The sequence below is a fragment of the Lissotriton helveticus genome, chromosome 3_2 (assembly GCF_964261635.1).
Source record: "Lissotriton helveticus chromosome 3_2, aLisHel1.1, whole genome shotgun sequence".
Classification (NCBI taxonomy): Eukaryota; Metazoa; Chordata; class Amphibia; order Caudata; family Salamandridae; genus Lissotriton; species Lissotriton helveticus.
Window position 1 is genome coordinate 101,269,516 of NC_136062.1, and position 27,820 is coordinate 101,297,335.

A 27,820-nucleotide genomic window follows, 5' to 3' on the forward strand; every position below is an offset into this window, starting at 1 on the left:
TTATTTTTATTTCACCTTCACTTTCCCCTCACACCCGTACTCACCACTACGGCGTTCCTCTTTAAAGATCTCCGCTAATCAGCCCTCTTGTGGTACCCGTGGGGGACTGCAGCGCCAACCCCACGAGGAGCAAAACACCCTATCATGAAGCATGACACATTAACAGGTGTGTGAGGGCAACTCTTCGAATTCGAGGATACTCCCTGCTACACACATTGTTTTTATCCAACCTGATATTCATCTGTTTAACAAATCATCTTCTGTATCTATACTCTTCTCGGCCAATTAGGCAAGCGCCCCTCTATAGGAACGGTGACCCTTCAGTGATTTCTACTGATCTGGTGTTACCTCACAGTAACATTAATTCAGCACACAGACAAGAGATTAGTGCCACCAGAACATCACTTTTAGAGACGTTCTGGTGGCACTATGCCCTACGCCATATTTACAAAACAGCATGAAGCCACTTTTTGTAGCTTAAATCTGTTTGTAAGTACGGTCCTTTTACACACATCACTTATTTTGATTGGGGTATGCAATGCGTGTTGCTATGGGTGATCCACCGCGACACCCTTTTTTGCATATCTGAGGCAACGCCAAAAACTGATGCTCTGCAAGAACATGCATTAGGATGGCGAAATAGGGAGAAATACTGTTTTTTGCTCCTCGTTTATGCTTTTTCTATGTGTGCTGCATTTTTCATCACACATAGAAAGAAAAAAACACTATTAATAATTATTCATGTGCAGGGAGATGTCCCTTCCTGTACATAAACAATCATTAAATAATGATGATTTGCTACTTCTAGGTGTGCTGCATTCTACAGCACATCTAGAAGTAACAAATCATCATTATGGATTGTTTATGTGCAGGATGGGGCCCATTCCTGCAAATAAACATTCATTCCCTGCAATGCAGGCATCTATGGTGCAAGAGTGCCTGTAATGCTGCTAGGCAACTAATTTTAGCACCAGCGCTAGGAACAACACAGGAGTGCACCGTATTGTTGTAAACACTGCACATCCCTATTTTTTGGAAATGTCAGAGCGCAGTGCTGCCAAATTTGGTGCTGCTCTGCTCTCTGACATTTCACCCCAGAGTTTGCACGCCTCCGTTATTATGCCACTCTTAATCTAGGCCATTGTTGTTTAATGTTATTGCCTGCAAGTGTTGCCAAAATGTTTGTTATTAACACTATTTTCACAAATTGAGGTTCCAGTATTCCCTGACAAGTACAGTGTTTGTGTTTTTTGCATTAGAGCTGCTGATATGTTTTGTCTGTTGTGCCTACGAGGCAACAATACATTTTAAAGAACATCAAATCAGTTATGAATATCTGAGTATCACAATAATAGGAATTCACATGTTTTACCATATTATGGGCTTATCTGCATATCAAACCGTCGCGTATTATTTCATAAACTGTATAAATGAGCTTGAATTTTTTTTCTAATAATTCGGTGAGAACTTTGATTATATACGAGTACAAATCAGGCCCTTAGGCAATTTTCTGTATGTTGCAATCGTGACCCGATGTAGTGACTTTGAAAACACATAATAATGAGAGGTTACATAGAGAGATACAGAAATATTATGTTTGGAATATTTTAAAGTGCTTTGTATGCCACCAAGGGATTGTAATGGAATTACTGATGCAAACTTCACGGTAATTTCTTTTTGTGTCAAACGTTGTTTTGTTTCCTTCTAATATCTATACAATTGGTAAATAATAAAAAGGGTTACAAGACGTGAGAGCTAAGTAAATTATGGGTGACAAGATCTATAGAAGGTTTGAAATGGTGTGATTTTACAGTCAACTTTGGAACCCATGGTTCAGTTCCCACGATGCCATATTCATGTCCTCGTTGATGCACTGTAATTTTCAGAAACGTGAACCTTGTGGGATTCAATGAACACACTTGTTGGAGGCCATGAGATTATTCTTCTTCCCACTTATTTTGATTTGGGAAAAGTTCAACCTATATTAAGAAATGCTGCTTACTATGTGCACTAACTAGAGGGAAAAAACAGTATCTTTATTTGAAACAAGTTTAAAGTTCAAACTGAAGAGGTCAATGTAAGGCATTCATATTGTGAAATGCACTTTGCATATATTTGTAGCAAAATGAATGTTTTTTCCCATGTAGAAAAAATAAAAAAATATAAAAATTTGCAATTTACCAGCGCTTGGTTTTCCTAATGCAGAATGCTGCTGCTAGTAAAATGATGCTGTTTAAGAACGTTTAAGTTTACCTAATGTCATGTATCATTGTGCCACCCACGAAGTTGTCTTTTAACACCTGCCTCTGGCCAAAGCACTGCAGCCTGTAGTGCAGTTTTAAATGTATCTTTTCAACCTTGCAAAATAAACATTTTGCCAGGCCTAAATCTTTACTTTGAATAATAATTTAGCCCTAAGGAAGGTCCTAAAGGATCCAAAGGCAGGTACACATATCTTAAATTAAAATTAAGACATGCGTACTTGAGTTGTACATTTTCTGACAGTAAGAACCCCCTAAACTTGTTTTTCACTGCTGTAAGGGCTGTCTCACCCAGTGACCAACACTGTAAATATACTGATAATACTCAGATAAATTCCAATTTAAAATGCTCTTTAATGGGAAAGTCAGATTTTGAGTTTCAATTCTCAAAATACCACTTTTGGAAAGTTGCCATTTTCTTGTACAGGGTCCTGGGTCACATGACTATGAATGACTCTGCTATTGGGATTTGTATATTGTTTTCGGACAGTAAAAAAAAGAGGGTTTAGGTGTGGGAAGGATGGGATATACTGACAGGATGGCTGGGAGGAGCTGTACCCAGTCTCATTTACGATCCAAAGGACTTTTCCTTAAGCACACGCAAAGGAGCCTTATCCAAGATCGAAAATGCCTTTTGTCACCACAGACAGTTTGGAGCCTTGCCCAGGGGAAGGCGGGGTCTTTCCAGAGCCAGTGCTGGAAGAGGACAGTGTGTCACTCCACACAAAGGCTGGCACCTGGTATAAATATTGGACCTCCAGACCCACTCTTCAGAAGCTCCTGTATCTGTTATAGACTCAGAAGAAGGACTGTCCTGCTGCAAGAGGACCGCCCAGCTGATTGAAGATCCACCTTGCTGTCATAAAAGGAAGATTGGACCGGCTTGCTTTCCTCCCAGGTTACCCAGAGTGACTCCAAGGATCAGTTAACTGACCTCCTGTGTGAGTTATAAGGACAAAATAAGCTTCATAGGCCTCCCTTCCACTGCCCTTTTTACCAACTGCAACTAGACCTGCCTGTACAATGCTGCTGTCCACTGCAGGAGTGTGTCCTGATCCCCAAGATGTGTGCCCCCAATCCTGGACCCTTGGCTGGTATCAGAGAGCACTCCTCAAGAAGAAAAGTGAAATTCGGAAGTTTGGGCTATTTCCAAACACAAATGGGTCTGTTTCTGCCAAAGCTCTGCCACCCACTAATGCTCAGCTCCTGTGAAATCTGCTCTACCCACCGACAATGACTGACCATGACCACGAGCATTATGAGACTTGCCCTTCTTGCTATAGCAAAGACAGCCTCCAGCAACCACCAATGGGAAGGTCCAGCGATGACTGGATCATAGGGCTACAGCAATTACCATTCTCAAAGCTTGACCTGCTCTTCACACCAAAAGCCTCTTGCTTGTAGCCTTCTCCAATGCTAATGAAACTCTTTGCACCAGAGTTGAGAAGGTAACATTTCAGTTGGACTAACCTTGTCCCTGTTTCCGACCTGTGGTCAGCCTGAACTTGTGTCTTTCCCCAGTCTAGCATGATCAGATAACCGCTATTGCCACTTTGTGCTTTAGGTGCTTTTTCCCTAAAACATTTCAAATTGAATATCTCCGGATCTACTGATTGGATACTTGTTGATCTGGTATCATTTGACAATGTACTCTATTTTTCTAAATTGGTTTGAGGTTTGTCTTGTGTTATCCCTTTATTACTGTTTGTGTGCTTCATAAATGCAGTACACATTGACTCTAAGTTAAGCCTGACTGCTTTGTGCTAGACTACTAGAGGGTTAAGCACAGGGTAATTTGGTGACTTTTGTGGTTCATCCTGTCAATGATTTTGGTAGTTGCCTGAGTGGGGATTCTACCCGCTCAAACCAATACCCCAATTTCTTACATCTTGTAATTACCAGAAGTGACCAGTATCACACAAAATGTAATTGCACGCAGGCTACTTAATTTACATTGCTAGCAGTAATTAGGCACATAAAGTTTATTTCATTTTTTGGGGAAAAAAATCTCATTACCCTTCCTATTGAATAATACCCCCAGTTGGCTTCCGTAAGGTATTGCGTTATTGCATCCCCATTCTTGATTAAGTTCAGAGATGCCTTCACCAAATACACCATTGTGAACTCTGCTCTAATTGCGGATGACAAAATATTTGATGGGACATTTCATTTTAATAATAGTTTGGCACTGCAAAATATTTGTGCTAGTTCAAGGATTAGGCATTTTGGAACATCTTGCTATGATTCTTGACACACACTCATCACTAAGCAGTAGTTAACCCTTCACCTTAACTCAGTTTTATGTCAATCCCCACTACACAGGTTAATGCAGATTGCACAGGAACCTGGCCCACCCATGACTACTCATATGAGTTTTGCTCAAATGGAACTTGTTTTTAACAATAAATGTTTTAATTCAGGGACGTAGGATTTGATTTAGGTAGTAACAAAATAACTCTTAATGTCAGAAGAAATTACAAAACCCCAAAATAATCTACCAGTGCAATAACCACCACAATTTGTTCCATATAGATTATCCTAAAATGTTGTATTACCCCATAACCTGAGGATTTTGCAGAACGACAAACTGTAAATCAATCTATAAAAGCGCACTACAAATTGTATATAAAAATAGGGATCCTCATATCATAGGAAGGGGGAGGATTGAATGCACTATTTTGGCACTTTATTAAATTGCAGGAGTTACCCTAATAAGATGTTCAGAAAACCATTTTTGCGGGGGGATGAATATATATGAATTTATGACAAATGGTTATTTATTCCTTTCTTGATCTGACACCTAGGTCTGCAATTAAAAATATAAAACAGATGTTTATATTACAATTTGAATCTGTCACTATTGATGCTGATTTCAAATAAAAATTAATTTCACCAACTGGTCCTAACCTTTTGTAATTTCTGAAAGTTGCAGGAGAGGATGAGGAATACAATCAATATGCATTTTAAACTCTCATACATATAAAAAAGTAGTTACCTCGAATTTTGACCTATCTGAAAGAGGTGCCTAAAATGTCTTTTATAATATGATTTTTTTAACACTTGTCCGACACCTGTTGGGGCACTGTTAGAAGCGGCTGTCTCTAGTTGGCAGAGGTATATACTTCTGACAAATAGGGACACACCTTTTCTAGTCAGGGCAAGGGGATCACACACTTAGATAACCCCTGCTCACCCCCTTGGTAGCTTGGCAAAGCAGACAGGCTTATCTCAGAGGCAGTGCGTTAAGCATTTATGACCACATACAGTAATAAAGTGAATACACTACAAATGGACACGACACAGTAGTATTATATAAATAAGGATTTTTATATAAGGCTTAGCACAAGACCAAATAACGACAAAAATATACCACAATCTTAATAAATACTCTTGGAAGGAAAAATAATAGTTCAAGCGTAGTTTCTTCTTAACACAAAGTCTTTAGTATCAAAAGCAATTCTTCTTCTTTAAATCAAAGTACTTGGCAACAATGTAACCCACACGGGAGTCACACGACGTCGAGGCAAAGTTAATCCAAAGGTTCGGCGTCGACCGCGAGGAGCGCTACGTCGAGCCCGGAGTCGCACAGACCCCAAACAACACAGTACCTTGGAAAAGTGAAGCACTCGATGATCAGCGGCGTAGAGATGTCCGGCGTCGCGTCTTCGGCGTCAATCGGGCCTCGGAGTCAGGGCGATCTGCAGCGGCGTCGACCGAAGTCAGGCGGGAGCAGCGCTCACGAGATGAAGCAGGATACGGCGTCGTCGATGTCGATGTTGCAAGAGTGAGCAGCGCTCACGGCGTCGAGAGGGCTCGAAGTCGATGCGATCAGCAGCGGTGCAGACACGAGGTCACTTGGAGCTGGAGCCGAACTCACTACTCACTGGCGTTGTTGCTGGTGTCGATCGGGCCCGGCGGCCGGCGTCGAGGAAGCGGGACACTGGAGCCGTTACTCACGATGTCGAGCTGGATTCGGCGGCGTCCGTCGGCGTCGAGATTGCTGGATTCTTTCAGAGGTGCTGGATTCACAAGTTCCAGCAAACAGCACTTTAAGCAGATGAAGTCCTTTAGCCCTGTGACTTCAACAGGAGACTGGCACTCTTCCAGCCCTTGGAGATTTTCTTAGCAAAGATTGAGAGTACACACACAGTTCCTCTCTCCTAGTTCCTTGGCAAAAATAAAGAAGCAATGCAGGATTCCCCCAACAAACAGCACTCTGGCAGAAGGGGTAGGCAGTCCTTAGATCAGCAGGCTTCTTGTCCTTGGTTCAGGTTTCATTGTCAGAAGTGATCTAAATTCTTGGTTCAGGGGTCCTTCTCTTATACCCCTTTTTGGCTTTGATCCCTTTGTCCATGCAGGGGAGTTTCCCCCCATCTTGGGTTTGTTGTGGGTGTTGCCAGGCCGAAGCACCTGGCCTATTCACTGTGCAGGGCAGAGTCTTCAGCCGCCCAGCAGGAGCGGAGCCAGCATTGTCACTGGCAGGGGCAGGGCCATCAGTTGCCCGGCAGGAGGTAGGCCAGGAAAGTCCCAGGCAGGCACAGAGTCATCAGCCGCCCGGCAGGGGGCGGAGCCAGCATTGTATCAGGTAGGGCAGGCTATCAGGAGCTACTCTTCCCCTACTCTCAATGCAAATGTCCCACTCACCCCACACTGACTCATTCAGACCTCTGGAGCCACCCAGCTCCTGTCACACGCACACCAGAACCAGCAGAGACCGGTAGACAGTTAGACAAGAAAATAGCTACTTTCTAAAAGTGCTATTTTCAAACACAGAGTCCAAAAACCATCCACACAAACGGATGCTTTATTAAACCCCGAGTTCAGGGATACCAAACTCGACATTGCACCATGCTCCCCGAGCCCGCTAGGATTATAGCATTAATAATCCTGGCAGCCCATTCTAACTGATGGAGAGCAGGTAACCTTACAATAGTGAAAAACGAATATGGCTGTAATTCACTATTAGGACATGCCAACCTTGTCAGGCTTGTCCTACCTTATGCTTACAATGCACCCTGCCCTTGGGTCTACCATAGGGGTGACTAACATGAAGTTAAGGGAAGGTTTAGGGACTGGCAAGTAGGTGTACTTGCGCAGTCTGCGTGACAGTACCAGACTGCACGTGGTCTAGCAATGGTAGACCTTCAGACATACTTTTACTAGGCCGCTCTTGTGGGTGGCACAACACGTGCTGCAAGCCCACTAGCAGCATTTGTATTTACAAGCCCTGGCACTCCTGGTGCACTCTACTAGGGACTGACAGTAAACCAAATAAGCCAAACATGGAATTCAATCAATACAGCAATTTCACATAGGGAGCACTTGCACTGTGGCACTGATCAGCAGTGGCACAGTGCCCAAAGCATTTACCAGCAAAAATATCGTGAACAGAGGAGGCACACAGAAAAAATGGAGGAGAGACTCATGCCAATGATGTCAGGTCTAACACGTGTCCCCTCCAGCTGAAATGTGGGGAGAACTACCCTTACCCTAGGGAGTCCTCATCACTAAGGCGGAAAAATCTGGACACACCATCAGCATTGGCGTGATCTGTGCCAGGGCGGTGTTCCACCGTGAAGTCCATCCCCTGTAGGGAAATGGACCACCTCAACAGCTTTGGATTCTCACCCCTCATCTGCATCAACCATCTGAGGGGCCTGTGGTCTGTCTGAACCCGGAAGTGAGTCCCAAACAGGTAGGGTCTTAGCTTCTTCAGCGCCCAGACCACAGCAAATGCTTCTCTCTCTATCGCACTCCACCTCTGTTCCCTGGGAAGTAACCTCCTACTGATGAAGGCTACAGGTAAGTCTCGGCCCTCTTCATTCACCTGAGCTAGAACAGCCCCCACGCCATGCTCTGAAGCGTCCGTCTGGACAACAAATTCTTTAGAAAAGTCGGGTGCCTGGAGTATGGGTGCTGTGCACATTGCAGTTTTCAGGGTGTCAAAGGCCGTCTGACAGGCGTCAGTCCAGATCACAAGTCGTGGCTGCTTCCTGGAAGTCAGCGAAGTCAAGGGGTGCACAATGTTACCATAATCCTTGACGAACCTCCTGTAATAACCCGTGAGACCCAAGAAGGCTCTCACCTGAGTCTGGGTTTTGGGCGGTGCCCATGCCAGGATGGTATCAATCTTGGGTTGCAGGGGGGCCACCTTGCCGCTCCCTACTTGGTGCCCCAAGTACACCACTGAACCCTGCCCAATCTGGCACTTACTGGCTTTGATTGTGAGGCCTGCTCTGCGCAGGGCCAACAACACTTCCTGGAGGTGGTGCAAGTGTTCCTCCCAGCTGGCGCTGAACACTGCGATGTCGTCCAGGTAGGCGGCACTGAAATCCTCCAGTCCAGCCAAGACCTGGTTGACCAACCTCTGGAAGGTGGCAGGGGCATTCTTCATCCCAAAGGGCATAACCCGGAACTGGTAGTGCCCATCTGGTGTGGAGAATGCTGACCTCTCTTTTGCCCCATCAGTCAAGGCGATCTGCCAGTACCCAGACGTTAGATCAAACGTACTAAGGTACCGGGCAGCCCCCAACCGATCTATGAGCTCATCAGCTCTGGGGATGGGGTGCGCGTCAGTCTTGGTGACTGAATTGAGTCCTCGGTAATCCACACAGAACCGAAGTTCCGGTGAAGCACCAGGCGCTGCAGCCTTTGGGACCAAGACCACTGGGCTGGCCCAAGGACTGCTAGAGGACTCAACCACCCCTAAGGCAAACATTTTGGAGACCTCCTCCTTGATGTATGCTCTGACCTTGTCAGTCACTCTGTAAGCCTTGTGCTTGACAGGAGTGATGTCCCCAGTGTCCACATCATGGACACACCACTGAGTGACACCAGGAATCAAGGAAAACCGATCAGGGAATTGTCCCAACAGTTGGCGACAATCCTGCTGCTGTTCAGGGGTCAGTGTGTCAGAGAGGACAACACCATCCACTGACCCATCTTGCTCTTTTGCAGACAGGAGGTCAGGAAGAGGCTCACTCTCCTCCTCCATTCCAGCATCTGTAGCTAGGAGCATGCCCACTTCGGACCTTTCTAAGTGGGGCTTCAAACGGTTGACATGCAGGACCCGCAAGGGGTTCCTGGGAGACTTCAAGTCCACCATGTAGGTGACATCGCTCTTTTTCTCCACAACCTCAAATGGTCCAGTCCACCTGTCCTTGAGCGCACATGGTTCCACAGGGGACATGACCCAAACTTTCTGTCCAGGCTGAAGCTCTACCAGAGTGGCCTTCTGGTCGTACCACCGCTTCATCTCCTCCTGGCTGGTCTCCAGATTTGCCTGAGCAAGATCTCTGAAGCGCCTAGTCTGATTCCTAAAGGCCAGCATGTAACTGTATACATCCTGGGGAGGTTTCCTGGGAGATTGCTCCCAGCCTTCTTTGACCAGACACAAAGGTCCTCTTACCGGGTGACCATACAAAAGCTCAAAGGGGCTGAACCCTAGAGACTTTTGTGGCACCTCACGGTAAGCAAACAACAGGCATGGCAAGAGGACGTCCCATTTACGCCTCATTGGTTCTTCAAGACCCATAATCATGCCTTTAAGGGTACGGTTGAATCTTTCAACCAACCCATTACCTTGAGGGTGGTAAGGAGTGGTAAACTTGTACGTTACCCCACACTCCTTCCACAGAGACTTCATATAGTTGGAAATGAAGTTGGTGCCCCGGTCTGACACCACCTCTCTGGGGAACCCCATGCGGGAGAAAACACCCATCAGTGCCCGTTCCACCACGGGGGCCGTCACTGTTCTGAGAGGGATGGCTTCCGGGTACCGTGTGGCATGGTCTACCAAGACCAGGATGAACCTGTTGCCCAGGGCTGTCTTGGGGTCCAGGGGCCCAACAATGTCAATCCCCACCCGGTCAAAGGGGGTACTGACCCCGGGAAAAGGTTGGAGGGGAGCCTTCTGCTTCCGCCCGCTTTTCCCACTTGCCTGGCAAGTTTGACAGGTCTTGCAATGGATATCTGTATCCCTTCTCATCTGAGGCCAATAAAAATGGGTGACAAGCCTGTCATAGGTCTTGTCCTGCCCCTGATGTCCAGCTAAAGGAACGTCATGAGCCAAACCCAGTAGGAAGGCTCTGAAGCGCTGGGGTACCACCAGCACACGGGCTGACCCAGGTTCGGCAGCCTTAGGCTCGCTATACAGGAGGTCGTTCTCCCAGTAAACAAAATGTGACCCTGACTGATCACCTGAGGTTTGGGCTGAGGCCTGCTGCCTCATACCCACAAGAGAAGGGCACACTTTCTGTTCTGCACAGAATTCTTCCCTGGAGGGACCACCATCCTGCTGCCAGTGGGTCAGCTCGGGCAGTTCTCCCAGTTCAGCAACTTGTTCACCTGTGGGTTCCAGGGCATACCCCTCAAGGTCTGCCTCCTCCTGGACCACGGGAACTACGGGGGACGGTTTCCCACGCCCCCTGCCTCTTCTCTTCACAGCTGGGTCCTGGGCCATACTTTCAGGCTCCAGAACCCCATCAACACCCTTACTTGCTGTCATGGATCGAGTGGTTGCACACACCCACTCTGGCACACCCAACATTTTCAAATGTGTCTCCCTCTCCACCTTAGCCCAAGGGGAGTCTTCCAAATCATTGCCCAGGAGACAATCAACAGGCATGGCGGGCCTTACAGCAACTTGAAGAGTACCTGAAACTCCCCCCCATTCAAAGAAAACTTGAGCTACCTCACACTCTCTCTGGGAGTTGTCAGCAGCTATCACAGGGTAGAATGCGTTGGGAACAACCTGCTCTCTGGACACCAAGTGACACTTGACAGCTGTCACACTCGCTCCGGTGTCTCTGAGAGCTTCCACTCTATGGCCATTAATGGTCACCCACTGCCTATATTTCTTAGTGTTACTAGGCAGAGGGGGTGGAGGGACCAATTCCATGTCTCCTAGAGAGACCAGGGACATCTCTGCGGGACCCTCCCCACCATGGGCAACCATCTCCTCCCCTCCCAGGGCTACACTCGCCAACTGACGGGGGCGGCACGTGGTGGTGCACTGGGTGGTGCACTAGAGTTCTTCAAGGGACACTGGGGATCATAAAACCGGTGTCCCACCTGCTTACAAGCGAAGCAGGTCATGGGGCCCCTACGAACAGGTTTACCTGTCGGGGCCTCTGATTTCTTATCTGGGGGAGGCTGGGAACCCTTCCCTTGGTTCCCTTGGGGATTACTTTGGGGCCCTTTCTGAAACTCCCTCTGTTTACCCTTGTCCCCCCCACTCTTCTGCTGGGGACCCTGCCCACCCTTGGCTGAGTCTCCCACTGGACCCTTGTGGACCCTGGTACTGACTCAGCGGTCCGCCTCTTCAGCAAGTTTTCTAGAGTTAGATATCTTGCTATCAATAAGGTGCTGGCGCAGCTCGGGAAAACAGTTATTAGACAAGTGCTCCCAAGCAAACAAATCATAAAGAGCATCATAACTTTCCACTTTGCTGCCCTTTACCCAACCATCCATGGCTCTGCAAAAATATGACACATATTCCACCCACGTCGTACCAGGCAACTTCTTACATTCTCTAAAGGCCTGTCTGTACTTTTCTGGGGTTAGGCCATACCTTAACATTAAAGCATCCTTCATATGAGCATAAGACATCCTATCCTCAACAGGCATGTCTAACAGGGTATCTCTTCCCTCATTCACAAAGCGACCCCACAACCCCGCTCCCCAATCCTTCTCAGGGACCCGGTGGGCCAACAATGCTAACTCATATGCTTTAAACCATTGACCAATATCCTCATTCTTCTGAAAATCTTTGATCACATCTTTGGGGAAATAAAACCTACTTTCTGCAGGCACAGATGGGATGCTGCCACCAGAGGGATTCAATTCTAACTCTTTAGCTTTGAGCTCCAACTCCCTCATCCTGGTATCACGCTCAAAAGCTAACTTCTCTCTTTCAAACTCTAACCTTTTGATCTCCATATCAGCTTCTCTCCTGCCTCTTGCATTCTCTATTTCCAACTGCCCATTTATCTTAAGTTTTGCCATTTCCATGTTGTAAGCTCGCTCTTTCTCCCTTTCTTCTCTTTCTTCAGGAGAGAGACCCTTGGAGGAAACACTGCTGCCAGGAGAGGACACATGACCATTCACTGGTACTTCCTCTTCCCCTTCCCCTGGCGGTACCACCACCGCATCAGAGGGATCTCTGGCCTCTAACCAGGCCTCCAATGCTTTGAGATAATTTTCTTTAACTTTGAGGCCTGTTGTAGGAACTTTAAATTGCTTACAAAAGGATTTCAGATCCTGTAACTTGTAATCCTTTATCTTGCTCCTATCAAACTCCTCCACAACAACAACAGGGGCAGTGACTCCAGCATCACTCATGGTCAAAACTGGCAGTTTCAAAAATCAAGTTCCAGGAAAGTGGAGAACAAAAAATAGAATCCTTCCAAATTAGATTGTGGCTGCGCTATGGTCTGCTTTCACTATGTAGCGCACACAAATCACTGCACATGGGTCATAAATGCAAAGTTCAAATCCTCACCGCTGACCCACCAATGTTAGAAGCGGCTGTCTCTAGTTGGCAGAGGTATACACTTCTGACAAATAGGGACACACCTTTTCTAGTCAGGGCAAGGGGATCACACACTTAGATAACCCCTGCTCACCCCCTTGGTAGCTTGGCAAAGCAGACAGGCTTATCTCAGAGGCAGTGCGTTAAGCATTTATGACCACATACAGTAATAAAGTGAATACACTACAAATGGACACGACACAGTAGTATTATAAAAATAAGGATTTTTATATAAGGCTTAGCACAAGACCAAATAACGACAAAAATATACCACAATCTTAATAAATATTCTTGGAAGGAAAAATAATAGTTCAAGCGTAGTTTCTTCTTAGCACAAAGTCTTTAGTATCAAAAGCAATTCTTCTTCTTTAAATCAAAGTTCTTGGCAACAATGTAACCCACACGGGAGTCACACGACGTCGAGGCAAAGTTAATCCAAAGGTTCGGCGTCGACCGCGAGGAGCGCTACGTCGAGCCCGGAGTCGCACAGACCCCAACAACACAGTACCTTGGAAAAGTGAAGCACTCGATGATCAGCGGCGTCGAGATGTCCGGCGTCGCGTCTTCGGCGTCCATCGGGCCTCGGAGTCGGGGCGATCTGCAGCGGCGTCGACCGAAGTCAGGCGGGAGCAGCACTCACGAGATGAAGCAGGATACGGCGTCGTCGATGTCGATGTTGCAAGAGTGAGCAGCGCTCACGGCGTCGAGAGGGCTCGAAGTCGATGCGATCAGCAGCGGTGCAGACACGAGGTCACTTGGAGCTGGAGCCGAACTCACTACTCACTGGCGTTGTTGCTGGTGTCGATCGGGCCCGGCGGCCGGCGTCGAGGAAGCGGGACACTGGAGCCGTTACTCACGATGTCGAGCTGGATTCGGCGGCGTCCGTCGGCGTCGAGATTGCTGGATTCTTTCAGAGGTGCTGGATTCACAAGTTCCAGCAAACAGCACTTTAAGCAGATGAAGTCCTTTAGCCCTGTAACTTCAACAGGAGACTGGCACTCTTCCAGCCCTTGGAGATTTTCTTAGCAAAGATTGAGAGTACACACACAGTTCCTCTCTCCTAGTTCCTTGGCAAAAATAAAGAAGCAATGCAGGATTCCCCCAACAAACAGCACTCTGGCAGAAGGAGTAGGCAGTCCTTAGATCAGCAGGCTTCTTGTCCTTGGTTCAGGTTTCCTTGTCAGAAGTGATCTAAATTCTTGGTTCAGGGGTCCTTCTCTTATACCCCTTTTTGGCTTTGATCCCTTTGTCCATGCAGGGGAGTTCCCCCCCATCTTGGGTTTGTTGTGGGTGTTGCCAGGCCGAAGCACCTGGCCTATTCACTGTGCAGGGCAGAGTCTTCAGCCGCCCAGCAGGAGCGGAGCCAGCATTGTCACTGGCAGGGGCAGGGCCATCAGTTGCCCGGCAGGAGGTGGGCCAGGAAAGTCCCAGGCAGGCACAGAGTCATCAGCCGCCCGGCAGGGGGCGGAGCCAGCATTGTATCAGGTAGGGCAGGCTATCAGGAGCTACTCTTCCCCTACTCTCAATGCAAATGTCCCACTCACCCCACACTGACTCATTCAGACCTCTGGAGCCACCCAGCTCCTGTCACACGCACACCAGAACCAGCAGAGACCGGTAGACAGTTAGACAAGAAAATAGCTACTTTCTAAAAGTGCTATTTTCAAATACAGAGTCCAAAAACCATCCACACAAACGGATGCGTTATTAAACCCTGAGTTCAGGGATACCAAACTCGACATTGCACCATGCTCCCCGAGCCCGTTAGGATTATAGCATTAATAATCCTGGCAGCCCATTCTAACTGATGGAGAGCAGGTAACCTTACAATAGTGAAAAACGAATATGGCTGTAATTCACTATTAGGACATGCCAACCTTGTCAGGCTTGTCCTACCTTATGCTTACAATGCACCCTGCCCTTGGGTCTACCATAGGGGTGACTAACATGAAGTTAAGGGAAGGTTTAGGGACTGGCAAGTAGGTGTACTTGCGCAGTCTGCGTGACAGTACCAGACTGCACGTGGTCTAGCAATGGTAGACCTTCAGACATACTTTTACTAGGCCGCTCTTGTGGGTGGCACAACACGTGCTGCAAGCCCACTAGCAGCATTTGTATTTACAAGCCCTGGCACTCCTGGTGCACTCTACTAGGGACTGACAGTAAACCAAATAAGCCAAACATGGAATTCAATCAATACAGCAATTTCACATAGGGAGCACTTGCACTGTGGCACTGATCAGCAGTGGCACAGTGCCCAAAGCATTTACCAGCAAAAACATCGTGAACAGAGGAGGCAAACAGAAAAGATGGAGGAGAGACTCATGCCAATGATGTCAGGTCTAACAGGCACCATGCCTATCCTTAAGATTCATGTTTACAGCAACACGGCATTTTTATATTTTGCTGGATAATATGCCTTAGTGTAAGTGGAGTTGGCTTTAAAAGGGAATTTTTTTTCAAACATGGAAATGTTCATTAAAAACAATAAGTGAAATACTGAACTATAGTAAGTGCTTTTCTGTAACAAAAGGAAGAGAAAGGTATTTAATGTTATAGCTCAGAAGCTTCCTGTATGAGAAATATTTTAACAGTTCAGCTAATAATTACCCCTGTTTGCAATTAACACGTTCTGGTTTTGCTTAGCTCTCATTAAGTGGAGGCTGATAAAATGAAGAGCAGCGGTAAAGCTTATAGAAGAGGAGATAAGTGTTTAGAACAATTTTTGTAAAAAAGTACATCATTTTGAAACTAGGCCTCGACTCTGTGAAACCCATATTCCACATGAATAATATCAAAATCAGTTAGGACTGGGCCTCCCATTCACTGGAATCCGTATATCACAGTAATTATATATCTGCAAAGCAACATCCTCTGCCTTTGATATAATGAATTGTTAAATTACCGTTTGTTTAACTTTTAAAAATGCATTAAAAACCTCAGTTTGTGATGGTATAGTTACAATGCAAAAACATGAAAATGAATCAAGATTCCATGGTTATAGTATGAGCAGGAAACTAGAGCTCCTGTCCCCTCCTTACATTTCTCATTAACTCACACATGATATCATTCAGGGTATTACTCAGAAGTTCACATATGACACTAGCATTAACCAAGCAGCCGCGGTCCATGCAGGTAACAGCGGTGGGGCGGTGGGGCCGTGTAAAGGGGGATTTCGAGGGACGATGCAGATGGAAAATTATTTATTTATTTAATTTCCCCCCACAACCGTGCCTCTAAATCCCCCCTTACATGGCCCTACCGCGGTTACCAGCACGGATCGCCGCTGTAATCAAAGTTTGGGGAATACAGAGATATGTTCACAGTGAGACATCCCGCAGAGTCCCAAGTGTGAATGACCAAATAATATGTTCAGCTTGTTCAAAAGACTCTCAATATTTGAGGCAATGAGAAAACATAGAACAGTTGTTTGCATGCACAATAACCTCTGGGTGCAGGCCTGGCCTTCCACCCAGGCTCCTTTTCATTGAACTGGTCTGTATTGCCTTTTGATAATTTCAGTGACCTCTTTGTAAGGGGCCTGGGCTATAACCGATCCCTCCCCAAGCCCCTGTCTCTTTCAAACCACTGGTTACCCTGTTTGATTATGCACAATGTGGTCATGGCACAGGGTCTGGCACATTGCCAGGCCTTTTGCCTGGCCACAGCTTAACTGAACCACCTGCACACATACTTTATGTGCACTGACCACTGACTATACCCTATTCCATGACATGTCCCTTCCTATAAACCATGTGCTCACTGCTTAGGGCTTGAACAGAGACCTCTGTCCACATTCCAGGCAACCAGTTGTGTATGCCCTTAGGGTGTGCACAGCAGCCTGAGTGTGCAGTGTCTGCCTTATGCCCAGGCCCAGTGCCAGCCCCATGCCACTCAAACCACGTTTGAATTGTGCAGCAAGGACTGTCTATTAGCTTGGGCAGAGTATGTAGCCAGGCCGTCTGCAAGCTACGTCCCACTACACCTAGCTGCAAATTGTCTTTTAACTTGAATAGCATGGCCCGTACCCATGCATTGTCCCACAATACAAGCTAAGCAAAGTTGAAGTGTAAACAAACAAAATAGCTCAGTGGGACTCTTTTCTTATTCCATCAAGATAACTCTTTCTCGTGACACAAAAAACATTTCATTCCAATTATTCTCCAAAACAAATACAGTTTATCACGTATAAATAAACTTAGTGCAGATAGCGCAGTGCTCAAAATTGCATTGGTGAGCACCATTTAAAATTATACATATGTATAGGAGGGATGTCTCAAAATTCTATACGCACAAAACAGTCTGAAATTTATTTTCTGAATCCTGTCAACAATTTAATTGGAGTAACAGACAATCCCTTTAAAATTGTCGACGATTTCACCCTACATGTAATTTATCAGGCTCTCTTCAGGCCAAAACGTCCTATCTGGCAGAAATGTAGAGAGACTAATTTACTATATGCATCAGGCACATTTGTTCTAATGAAACATTACTGAATAAGTCACAACCAACCTCTAAACAATGTACATTGCTTGTGTGCTGTGGTTGTCAATGAAACAAATGGATAAGTCATATTAAAGACTCTGAAATGTGTGTTATTATACATGCATCCCATATCCAAATATAGTGTTATATCATCAATGGTCTTAATGTCACTGTCTTACATCTTGAAATGGTTGCCATACAAAAACTGCTTGCAGTCAGTCAGTCAGTCAAATTGGTGGAGTTCATAGTATGTCCAAAAATTCCAATATTCGCATTGGTTCAAGAGACAAAATGTTCCCTTGTCCAATCAGATGCCTTCATTCTTTTTTCGGAGAATTATATAGTACGAACTTGACCTGAAGGTATCAGAGCGCTTTACATGAGCAGCAGTTGTATTACAGATGGACACATTCATGTTGTTAGGCACGGAGAGATTACGTGATTTGCTTAGAATCACAGGTTGTTGAGAGTCCCTTGCCGAGACTCGAACTGGTCGCCCAGCTTCGAGGCCTACCGCTCTGGCCGTGAGGCTACATCCTCTCCCCATTAACTTCTGTTAGCCTTGGCAAGTCAAAGTTAGTGGCTCACTAATCAATATATTTTTTACCTTTACTTGACCTCTGTATACAATGTTTCCCTATGCGATTTAACATGAAGTGTAGCACTTTTGGAACACTGCCACCATCTCTGCACGTTGTTGGATCATCATGAAACTCCTCAGGATCGAGTCAGTTTGGATGAGTCAAACTTTAGGAAAGTTTTGTGAAGTTCATAAAATGACGAAAATGCCAGGCCTTAAGTATTCCTCCGCAACCAGCAGCACCCATGGCTGCTGCCACTGCTAATAAATGGCAGGTCAATCATCACCTAACTGTTACACTTACACAAGTAGAACATTTTGACAGTAGCAGGTCATCCCACGCTGTAAGGATGGCCTGGAAGTGAAAGTTTTATTATTTTGTAATTCATTAAATTACGAAAGGCTGAGCTCTCCACCGTGTGATGTACTCTCATAAATACGTACTCATGTTTAAAAATAAGTACTGGTAACGAACACCGAAAAATACTGGCACAGATGAAGCACTGATGTGGCGCTTAAATTATAAACGACACAAAAAAAGCTCTTCCTATGATGAGTACCCTGCAAACAAATATGAATAACATGGGCTGCCTCTCACAGAGTCTATAACATGTTGGTGTGCGTATATGCCTGTCATAATACAACCGCTATTCACTATTCAATTTTAATCTATGTGAAATGCACCATTTTATGGTATTGAATTTGATTAGTTTATCGTAATAATCCTGCCGTAAGCACATTTCAAGAGGAGGTCAATATAGAAAAGTGCGCAATTCTGCCAATGTATTCTTAACCATTTATGAAATCGGTTCTTATTTAAATTGTTAATCCTCTCAATATAAGTACAGGTAGCAATTGAATAAATATCAAATCAACTATTGTTAATTCTGAAACATTGGTCATTACTATGCATTACTTCATTATTTCTTGAATATATGTTGGCAACTAATATTGCATTATTTTGGTTCTGAATTAGAGCCCCTGAAGCACATAACCCTTTGTTGATTTACCCTGTTTATTTATTTTTGAATAATGCAGCAGTTCATATCTAAACAACATTATTTGCCACTAATTTTTCTAACATGTATTCCCCCTCTTCCTGGTTCTCTTTCAGATAGCAATTCTATGGATGAAAAGGTTTTAAATCACATCTTTCTTAAGGGATCATGTCTTGTTAATATTTGTTTGTGATTTATTTTGACCTGTTTGTTTTGTTTATTTGAGTTATGAAAATCTGCATGTTATCCCAGCTCCCATTTTCTGTTGTCCTTTGAGTGAACTCCAAATGTGTTGCATCAATAAACAGGGGTATCCTCTTCACTGTGGTGCTTACCTTACGTCATGTTTGCCAACATAAGGGTCCGCTGCTGTCAAGCAAAGCATTTATTTTACCTACATGTAACGATTGCTTGCAACACACGTAGAAAACTCCTATTAACATTTTATTGGCCATAACAATGTTTTTCTAACCTCGCCAAATTCGGCATATTTTGAATTTATAAATGCTTTTGCTTTGGCATGGAGCTGACCCTGCTTTACATCGTTCATGACAGATGTTCTCTGTATGATGTACCCTATTTAAACAACGGATGGCTCCAGTAAACCATCTATTAACGATGTATGTTTTATTTTTTTTCTTCACTGAAAGGCTCGAATAGTTAGTGGACGTTCTTTGGATGCTTCCAAACTTTACGAGATACAGACATCTGGAAGGTGAGTTTTTTCATATATTCTATATTAATATTCAGAAACATGCATGGAATTCATTAGAACAATTCATGAGGCACAGTCAGGTGCAGTCAGAGGAGAGTGTCATATTTAGCGAAACATTCTATTCATAATAACTCGATAGTATTGTTGTGTTGCCAGTAACCTCTTCCCTGCCAGCAAGTTCATTATTGGACAAATCATATTTAAGATAGAGTTAGATTGCATGTAATAGACAATTAGGGGATCGTTCAGCATTGAACACGTTAGGGGCATCCTGCAAGAAAAATAGCAGATATCTTCATCTGATAAACCCATGGAAACATGCCTCCCACAGAGGTGGGAGACATGCTTGGTTTTGGACATTGGTGCCTTTGCTGATTCTACCATGGCGAACCACAGGGCCGCCATCTTTAGTGCACTGGACTATTTAGAGCTGACCTTTAAATGCTTGTTGTGCTTGTTCACAACTGAATGTAACCTATGCTGGTGGCGAACTGGACAATTAAGAATTATCCGTCAGGCACAGGAAGAAAAATCATCCTGTCTGCTAGAAACTTGTCATTTTATGTTTTGCAGACTAAAACCCCGATTTTGGAGTTTGGTTCTGTAAAATTGAAGCACACCTGATCTTACATCATCACCAAAGGTATACGTCCTGTGCACTGATGAACTGGGAAAGACAGGTGGGCTAATATATGTTAGTGGACTTCACCATCCCAGCAGTTTTTAATTTCATCCCACTTGTCAAATTGGAAATGATACTTTGAGAACAGTAGTAAGTAACGTTTCAAATCAAGTGTAAAATAATGGGCAAGCCTTCACCAGATTTATTGCTGTGTATACATGACTGTAGCCCGCTAATTTCAGTAGTTTCAGGCTTTGGGTCAGAAGATTATTATTTTAACAACTGAAGATTTGTCTAAGGATATCAGTGGTGGCCAGAGGCAAACAAATAGCTGGGATGACTGGCAAATATGTAACCTACTGACAGACACTAATAAAAACCAGCAGTACCCATAGGCTCAAAGCCAAACCTCCAAATCGTGGTCTGTTTTAAATAATTCTTATAAAGGGCCATCCATGATTGAGAGCCGTGGAGTTGAGACTGAAGGCACTGCAAGTTTCTCAAAGTGCCTGTCAGTGAGTTAAACCAACTTTTAAAAAATTAAAAAGATTTGCTCACCTACTGCCTCGTGCTCGCCATCTTCATTTGGGGCCCATCGGGAGACTGACCGGAGACAATGTAATGTGTGTGATAAAGGCCGCTTTATTGGGAAACAGGTGCATCTTACCACAGGACCAAAACCTTGGCCTTTGCTGTACAAAACTAGGCCTAACTAAATATGTACATACCTGCGACAACCCCTGCCCCCACCCCTAAAATGTTACCCCCACAAACAGCATATATATCATTACCAACTACCCAAACGCCTGCCTCAACTGTTTAACACTTGCCATATGTACACTCCCTCCCCCTCTGTCCGGAAAACCTCATTCCTCCTATCCTACCCCCCCTTAACTAGGAAAAAGCGCCATCCCAATGGCATCTCACCCGCACCTGTCCCCAGCGACAACAAACCCCACAATCCTGACCAAGAAAAAAACACCTGCTCCCAACAAAACTCCTTCCGAAACAAAACCCCCCCTTTTCCATGGCCACAGACCCCGACAACCCCCTACATACCCTGCCACCATAGGGCGGGAGGGCGGACCAACAACTTCCCTGCCTGCAACTCGGCTGCTGGGTCACTGTCCCTAAAATGGTGGACAGTGACCCAACATGGCCGTTAATATACTAACCAGCCTAAAATTAGCCCAAACCAACCGCCAGCCCAAAACCAGCCCAACTAGCCCAAATCCTCCCCAGGGCGCCCAAACAGCCCAAAGGCTGCTTCCTGTCCCCTTGCCTCTCTCGTCCCCCTCCCCTTCCTCCCGGGGCCCCAAAAATCTCAGGGGGGGCAAGCCTCCCTCCGGTCGGCCGCCCCCCGCAAAGCCCCACTCGACAGCACAGTTATCAGACCTCCAGCCAGCAACTTCCCTCTACAAATCCATCTCGGCAGCACAGGTTACCGGAACTCCAGCCAGCAACTCCCCTCTACAAATCCAGACACTTCTCTCATGCTGCTCAGGCAGCATGAGAAAAGCACAAGGATTGGTTGGAGCATGATGGTGCAACATTCCTTAAAGCACTTGGGGTATGTACTTGCTCTCCACACGGATGTCTCCAACAACTTGGGCTTGAGTGTTTAAAGTGCACATGTAAATGTAAATGTAAATGTAAATGTAGTTGAGCTTATATAGCGCACAGCTACCCGCAGTGGGTTTCCCGGCGCTTGCTTAGGGAACCCTTCCTGGTATTCCCCTGTGAGATAGCAGGGTATCCACAAGGTGAAAGTCAGGCATCCCGCCGCGAGGGGCCGTTGTGGAGATTAAGCAAGCTATTGCCCAGAGTCGCAGAGTGTGAACCCGTGAGTCGAGGAGGCACCGGGGCGAGAATTATCGAGTCCGTGGAATTATTTTTTTTTTTTAGCCCAAGACCCTGCTGAGGCGGGGAATTGAACCCTGGTCCAGGACCGATCTCAGCTTCCGGGTCTGCTGCCTCTAACCCCTGAGCCACACTTCTCCGCATGTCATGCTGGCCGTCACAAGACAGTCAGCCAAACTGACATGCACACTTTAAACTGAAGTGCACACTATTCCTCCATGCTTCTGCCCCGTCCTCAGACTTAGCTGCATCTAGGACAATAAATAAAATGGTAATACATCTATTTTGTTACCATTTTTTTTCATGTTTTCCACTCTTCAGCCTCCGCCCTCATGGAAGCACCGCCGCTAAAATATATTTCAGTATTTTAAAAATAAAATTGTGGCAACTGAGCATTTATTGACTATAACATCTAAGTGAAATTTTCTTAACCCAATTCTTTGTATTTATGACGCGTAGGGCTGTTCATCTTAACAAGCGCAGTGATGTCCTGTTTACAAGAATAAAGGATGCTGTTTAAAATCACAGTATTCGCCTGATTCTTAAGTGCATTTTCACCTGGGGACACTTCTTTTGTGAATATTTAATTCGGCCAGTCCCAGCCGAGAAAACTGCACTCCCACTAAAGGAAATGGTGGGCTGCCTCACACAGACTGGCTGTGTTCAAGTGTTGCAGATTAATCAGGTTAAAAATGAGCAAACTGGAGTCCTGTGCCTGTAGCTTACCGGAGAGCAACAAGTATGCAAGATTTTTTGTTTTAAAAGGCGGAATCCACTGGGGGATAATATTCAGAGGAGGAAGTATAACTAGGAGTCCCAGAATTTTTATACGAACATGGCCATTTCCTAGCACAACCCACCCGAGGGGGTAACTCACCTGAAACTTCCAAAAGCAAAGTGACTTGTTACTCACTTCTTTTCTGCCTGCAGACATTGCAATTGAGCCCGTGACCAATGCGCAGGAGCGCTGAAACAGTTAGGGCTGTTCATCTCAACAAGTGCAGTGATGTCCTGTTTACAAGAATAACGGATGCTGTTTAAAGTTACAGTATTCGCCTGATTCTTAAGTGCGTTTTCGCCTGGAGACTATTCTTTTGTGAATATTTAATTCGGCCAACCCCGGCCGAGAGAACTGCACTCCCACTAAAGGAAATGGTGGGCTGCATCACACAGACTGGCTGTGTTCGAGTGTTGCATATTAATTAAAAACGAGCAAACTGGAGTTGTGTGCCTGTAGCTCACCGGAGAGCAACAATTATGCAAGGTATTTTGTTTGATACAGCGGAATCCACAGGGGGAATATATTCAGAGGAGCGTGCATAACGACGGGTCCCAGAATTCTGATAAGAAAACGCCCATTTCCGGGCGCAACACACCAGAGGGCGTAACTCACCTGAAACTTCCAAAAGCAAAGTGACTCATTACTCACTTCTTTTCTGCCTGCATACATTGCAATTGAGCCCTTGACCAAGGCGCAGGAGTGCTGAAACGCTTAGGGCTGTTTATCTCAACAAGCGCAGTGATGTCCTGTTTACAAGAATAAAGGATGCTGTTTAAAGTTACAGTATTCGCCTGATTCTTAAGTGCGTTTTCGCCTGGGGACACTTCTTTTGTGAATATTTAATTCGGCCAGTCCCGGCTGAGAGTACTGCACTCCCATTTAGGGAAATGGTGGGCTGCCTCACACAGACTGGTTGTGTTCGAGTGTTGCAGATTAATGAAGTTCAAAACGAGCAAACTGGAGTCCTGTGCCTGTAGCTCACCGGAGAGCAACAATTATGCAAGATTTTTCGTTTGATACGGCGGAATCCACTGGGAGAATATGTTCAGAGAATCGAGCAGAACTACGAGTCCCAGAATACTGAACAGAAAACTCCCATTTCCGGGCGCAACCCACCAGAGGGCGTCACTCACCTGAAACTTCCAAAACCAAAGTGACTTGTTACTCACTTTTTTTCGGCCTGCAGACATTGCAATTGAGCCTGTGACCAAGGCGCAGGAGCGCTGCAACGCTTTGGGATGTTCATCTCAACAAGCGCAGTGATGTCCTGTTTACAAGAATAAAGGATGCTGTTTAAAGTTACAGTATTCGACAGATTCTTAAGTACGTTCTCGCCTGGGGGACACCTCTTTTGTGCATAAATTATTCGGCCAGTCCCGGCCGAGAGGACTGCACTCCCACTAAATGAAATGGTGGGGTGCCTCACACAGACTGGCTGTGTTCGAGTGTTGCTGATTAATCAGGTTAAAAAGGAGCAAAATGGAGTCGTGTGCCTGTAGCTCAACGGAGAGCAACAAGTATGCAAGATTTTTTTGTTTTAAATGGCGGAATCCACTGGGGGATAAGATTCAGAGGAGGAAGCATAACTACGAGTCACATAATTGTGATAAGAAAACGCCCATTTCCGGCCGCAACACACCAGAGGGCGTAACTCACCTGAAATTTCCAAAAGCAAAGTGACTCGTTACTCACTTCTTTTCTGCCTGCAGACATTGCAATTGAGCCCGTGACCAATGCGCAGGAGCGCTGAAACAGTTAGGGCTGTTCATCTCAACAAGCGCAGTGATGTCCTTTTTACAAGAATAAAGGATGCTGTTTAAAGTTACAGTATTCGCTTGATTCTTAAGTGCATTCTCGCCTAGGGGACATCTCTTTTGTGAATATTTAATTTAGCCAGTCCTGGCCGAGAGAACTGCACTCCCACTAAAGGAAATGGTGGGCTGCCTCACACAGACTGGCTGTGTTCGAGTGTTGCAGATTAATCAGGTTCAAAACGAGGAAATTGGAGTCCTGTGCCTGTAGCTCACCGGAGATCAACAATTATGCAAGATTTTTTGTTTGATACGGCGGAATCCACCGGGGGATTATATTCAGAGGAGCGGGCATAACTACGACTCCCATAATTCTGATAAGAAAACGACCATTTCCGGGCGCAACCCACCAGTGGGCTAACTCATCTGAAACGTCCAAACGCAAAGTGACTCGTTACTCACTTCTTTTCTGCCTGCAGACATTGCAATGGAGCCCGTGACCAAGGCGCAAGAGCGCTGAAACGCGTAGGGCAGTTCATCTCAACAAGTACAGTGATGTCCTGTTTACAAGAATCAAGGATGCGGTTTAAAATTACAGTATTCGCCTGATTCTTAAGCGCGTTCTCGCATGGGGACACTTTTTTTGTGAATATTTAATTCGGTCAGTCCCGGCTGAGAGAACTGCACTCCCACTAAAGGAAAACGTGGGCTGCCTCACACAGACTGGCTGTGGTCGAGTGTTGCAGATTAATCAGGTTCGAAACAAGTAAACTGGAGTCCTGTGCCTGTAGCTCACTGGAGAGCAACAATTATGCAAGATGTTTTGTTTTATATGGCGGAATCCACTGGTAGAATATATTCAGAGAATCGAGCATAACTACAAGTCCCAGAATACAGATAAGAAAACTCCCATTTCCGGGCGCAACCCACCAGAGGGCGTAACTCACCTGAAACATCCAAAAGCAAAGTGACTTGTTACTCACTTTTTTCGGCCTGCTGACATTGCAATTGAGCCCGTGACCAAGGCACAGGAGCGCTGAAACGCTTTGGGATGTTCATCTCAACAAGCGCACTTATGTCCTGTTTCAAGAATAAAGGATGGTGTTTAAAGTTACAGTATTCGCCTGATTCTTAAGTACGTTCTCGCCTGGGGGACACCTCTTTTGTGCATAATTTATTCGACCAGTCCCGGCCGAGAGGACTGCACTCCCACTAAATGAAATGGTGGGCTGCCTCACACAGACTGGCTGTGCTCGAGTGTTGCAGATTAATCAGGTTCAAAATGAGCAAACTGGAGTCCTGTGCCTGTAGCTCACCAGAGAGCAACAAGTATGCAAGATTTTTTGTTTGATATGGCGAAATCCACTGGGGGATAATATTCAAGCATAACTACGAGTCCCAGCATTTTGATAAGAAAACGCCCATTTCCGGGCACAACCCACCGGAGGGCGTAACTCACTTGAAACTTCCAAAAGCAAAGTGACTCGTTACTCACTCCTTTTCTGCCTGCAGACATTGCAATTGAGCCTGTGACCAAGGTGCAGGAGCGCTGAAACGCGTAGGGCTGTTCATCTCAACAAGCGCAGTGATATCCTGTTTACAAGAATAAAGGATGCTGTTTAAAGTTACAGTATTCGCCTGATTCTTAAGTGTGGTTTCGCCTGGGGACACTTCTTTTGTGAATATTTAATTCGGCCAGTCCCGGCCGAGAGAACTGCACTCCCACTTAAGGAAATGGTGGGCTGCCTCACACAGACTGGCTCTGTTCGAGTGTTGCAGATTAATCCGATTAAAAACGAGCAAACTGGAGTTGTGTGCCTGTAGCTCACCGGAGAGCAACAATTATGCAAGGTATTTTGTTTGATACAGCAGAATCCACTGGGAGAATATATTCAGAGGAGCAAGCATAACTGTGGGTCCCAGAATTCTGATGAGAAAACGCCCATTTCCGGTCGCAACACACCAGATGGCGTAACTGACCTGAAACTTCCCAAAGTAAAGTGACTCGTTACTCACTTCTTTTCTGCCTGCAGACATTGCAAGTGAGCCCTTGACCAAGGCGCAGGAGTGCAGAAACGCTTAGGGCTGTTTATCTCAACAAGCGCAGTGATGTCCTGTTTACAAGAATAAAGGAGTCTGTTTAAAGTTACAGTATTCGCCTGAGTTTTAAGTGCGTTCTCACCTGGGGGACACCTCCTTTGTGCATAATTAATTCGGCCAGTCCCGGCAGAGAGAACTGCACTCCCACTAAAGTTAATGGTGGGCTGCTTCACACAGACTGTGTTCGAGTGTTGCAGATTAATCAGGTTCAAAATGAGCAAACTGGGGTCCAGTGCCAGTAGCTCACCGCAGAGCAATAATTATGCAAGAGTTTTTGTTTGATACAGCGGAGTCCACCAGGGGAATATATTCAGAGGAGCGAGCATAACTACGAGTCCCAGAATACTGATAAGACAACTCCCATTTCCGGGCGCAACCCACCAGAGGGTGTAACTCACCTGAAACATCCAAAAGCAAAGTGACTTGTTACTCACTTTTTTTCGGCCTGCTGACATTGCAATTGAGCCCGTGACCAATGCCCTGGAGCGCTGAAACGCGTGGAGCTGTTCATCTCAACAAGCGCAGTGATGTCCTGTTTACAAGAATAAAGGATGCTGTTTAAAGTTACAGTATTCGCCTGATTCTTAAGTACGTTCTCACCTGGGGGACACCTCTCTTGTGCATAATTTATTCGGCCAGTCCCGGCCGAGAGGACTGCACTCCCTCTAAATGAAATGGTGGGCTGCCTCACACAGATTTGCTGTGTTCGAGTGCTGCAGATTAATCAGGTTCAAAACGAGCAAACTGGAGTCCTGTTCCTGTAGCTCACCAGAGAGCAACAAATATGCAAGATTTTTTGCTTGATATGGCGAAATCCACTGGGGGATATTATTCAAGCATAACTACGAGTCCCCGGATTTTGATAAGAAAACACCCATTTCCGGGTGCAACCCACCAGAGGGCGTAACTCACCTGAAACTTCCAAAAGCAAAGTGACTCGTTAGTCACTCCTTTTCTGCCTGCAGACATTGCAATTGAGCCTGTGACCAAGGCGCAGGAGCGCTGAAACGCGTAGGGCTGTTCATCTCAACAAGCGCAGTGATGTCCTGTTTACAACAATAAAGGATGCTGTTTAAAGTTACAGTATTCGGTTAATTCTTAAGTGTGGTTTCGCCTGGGGACACTTCTTTTGTGAA

General features: G+C 45.7%; 1 protein-coding gene across 1 annotated transcript in view; it reads left to right on the forward strand.

The window, feature by feature from the left end:
- UNC13C (unc-13 homolog C) overlaps nucleotides 1-27,820 on the forward strand; it is a 1,503,140-nt gene that overhangs the window by 280,950 nt on the left and 1,194,370 nt on the right. The window contains exons 2-3 of the mRNA XM_078684856.1: nucleotides 18,972-18,994; nucleotides 19,506-19,570. Coding sequence (XP_078540982.1) covers nucleotides 18,972-18,994; nucleotides 19,506-19,570 — 88 coding nt within the window. The remainder of the gene's footprint in view (nucleotides 1-18,971; nucleotides 18,995-19,505; nucleotides 19,571-27,820) is intronic.